At 43.8% G+C, this 2500-nt stretch overlaps 1 protein-coding gene across 5 annotated transcripts in view; it reads right to left on the reverse strand.

Moving 5' to 3' along the window:
• The window catches only part of ccdc85cb (coiled-coil domain containing 85C, b), a 62524-nt gene continuing 60024 nt past the window's right edge, over positions 1-2500 (reverse strand). For all 5 annotated transcript variants that reach the window (XM_055015762.1, XM_055015761.1, XM_055015760.1 and 2 more), the window contains one exon: positions 1-1683. In XM_055015762.1, coding sequence (XP_054871737.1) covers positions 1594-1683 — 90 coding nt within the window. In that variant the 3' untranslated portion in view covers positions 1-1593. The remainder of the gene's footprint in view (positions 1684-2500) is intronic.

A 2500-nucleotide genomic window follows, 5' to 3' on the forward strand; every position in this document is an offset into this window, starting at 1 on the left:
AAAAAAAAAAAAAAAAAGACATTCGGGTTCCAAATCAAAACACGATGAAGAAAAGAACTGTGGCACATCTCAAATCAAATGCCATATATTTATATTTATATATAAAGTATTCAAAATTGTAGCATGGCTTCAAATCAGTTCCTAGAAAAAAGGACACTTCCAAAATCAGACTTTGATTAGTTTTTTGTATTTTTTGACCCATTATTTGAGAGAACAGGGGCGCCTGTCGGGCAGCCTCAGAAATGTTCTAATTTGGAACAAATAACACTAGAGATGGGAGAGCCGGAGCTGTCAGTCACTCCACAAATCCGTCAGATAACTTTTAACATTTCTCACAGTAAATCTGACAAATTCAGAAATGTGACTGTTCAGTTACTGTCTGCGCTCCCATCTCTATCTTCAACACCTGGCAATAAATACGCTGACATCAAGAAATACTCGTTTTAAAATGTGTTTCATGGTATGAAGACATCAAAAAGGGAAGACTTAACCTCTCGTATTCTAAGAAAGAAAGAAACATGCACTGCGTGAACACACCTGCTGAATCCACCACTTTTATCATCCAATATTTTATTTATGGATTCAGAAAATGTCTTCAGCAGTCTTCAACCGTGTTGTAACCAGGGTTCAAATAGCCAAAGAAAGAGGATTCACAGGCAGATGCTACAGCTGGAAGAGAACATTCAGCCTCCATCCACACACTCATGCACGCAAACGCACTCACAGACGGGCAAAAGGTAAAGCTGTAGCCCTCCCGACCTGAGAAAATGATTGTCAAGCATGCACACAGCATACAATTTATTTTAGTTTCATAAAGTAAGAAAAAAAAAGATCAGTCCAAATAGAGAATCAAGAACGGTCTCAATAACATTTTTAGAAGGAATAATAGGAATTCATGTTGGAAAAGAAGAAGAATAGAAAAAAAGTAATTATTACCAAAAGCAAACCCTGTTTAAGGTCCGGTTGTTTGTTTGTGTGCTTTTTAAAACTGAATTATTGATCACATGGCCACGCTAGAATACAAAAATCAACAATGAAGTAGTGCTATGGTTTTTATACATAATATACACAAGTTAACAGTGATCTCTAGACTTTATTATCCATAGACTTGTCTTACGAGCAAAAGAAGGCGCTAGGTCACAGTGGGTAGTTAACATTTTTAGAATGCTAATGCTAGTTATACTCGTCGACCACTAGAGGGGGGGAGCGATACATGTGAAGGGGAGCTGGGGGTCTCTACAGGAGGTACTATATCTGAAGATAGTGTCCTTGACGTCCGCCCCCCGCGGCCTGATCAGCTCTGTGCTTGGAACCTTATTGTAGCACAGCAGTGCTCTACAGAAGCACAGAGGGGATTCGAAAGCCTCCGAATCGATGATGAGTGGTGAATCAGTGAAACTAGCTGCCGGTTGTCAAACAGAAGCTCTGAGAGATAAAAAGTTGTGGACGACAGACTGACATGGTCCGATCCGTGTCGCCGGTCTGAGTGTGATCGCTGAAGGAATGCTGGGTGATGTAGGCAGTAAGGAGCACGGCATGGAGGGGCACAGGTGGAGTTGTTCAGGTGAGTGGAGATCCCCGCCGGTTGCTAGGCTACAGCGGCCCTTTGAACTGGTTCCCAGAGAGGTGCTGCCTGATGGACAGCTTTGATCCTGCTGCATCACCCAGTTTTCTCCACACCACCTGCAAACAGAGGAGGCATATATGAGGAGACAGGCTGAGAGGACAAGAAAAAACATCTTCAAGAGCGAAAAACTTCAAATGCAGTTTCACTTTGAGCTGCAACACACACACACACACACACACACACACACACACACACACACACACACACACACACACACACACACACACACACACACACACACACACACACACACACACACCTTCGTCCTGGTGCTGAGATCTCTCTCCTGGCGGGTGAGAGTGATATTACAGAGGTACTATTGTAGTTCTCCCCCAGATTCCTGGTTTGTCACATACCTCTGCAGGGCCCAGATAGCCCCTCTCTGGCTCTAATCAGAGGACCTTTTTATCACCGACCGGGCCCTTTTCAGCACCCAGCACAGAAGAGATGGAGGGAAAATGGGGGGCGAGGGGGGAGAGGAAGAATGAAAGGGTGAGGCGGAGGGGAGGAGGGAGTGCTCTTTTCCCTGCCGCTCCAGTTTAATTGGTTTGACAGCTCAACTATGAGCCTCTACTCAGAGCTTCCAGTTCAGAGCTGGATGGAGGGACAAGGAATGGAAAGAAAGAAAGAAAGAAAGAAAGAAAGAAAGAAAAAGAAAGAAAGAAAGAAAGAAAGAAAGAAAGAAAGAGGAACGCCGTGCCCTGGACTCTGCTGCAAGTGTCATTCCAAACCAAATGAGTCTAATTGAGTTTCTCATTAGCAAAAGCAGCTGACTGACCTGATTTGCACCCAGTGGAGAGAACTGAAAAACTGATCAACAGACGGGCTGAGCAAAAAGGAATGTTACAGCTATAAGGTTCTTCTGTTCCAGCT

This window comes from Amphiprion ocellaris, chromosome 12, assembly GCF_022539595.1.
Source record: "Amphiprion ocellaris isolate individual 3 ecotype Okinawa chromosome 12, ASM2253959v1, whole genome shotgun sequence".
NCBI classification, from domain to species: domain Eukaryota; kingdom Metazoa; phylum Chordata; class Actinopteri; family Pomacentridae; genus Amphiprion; species Amphiprion ocellaris.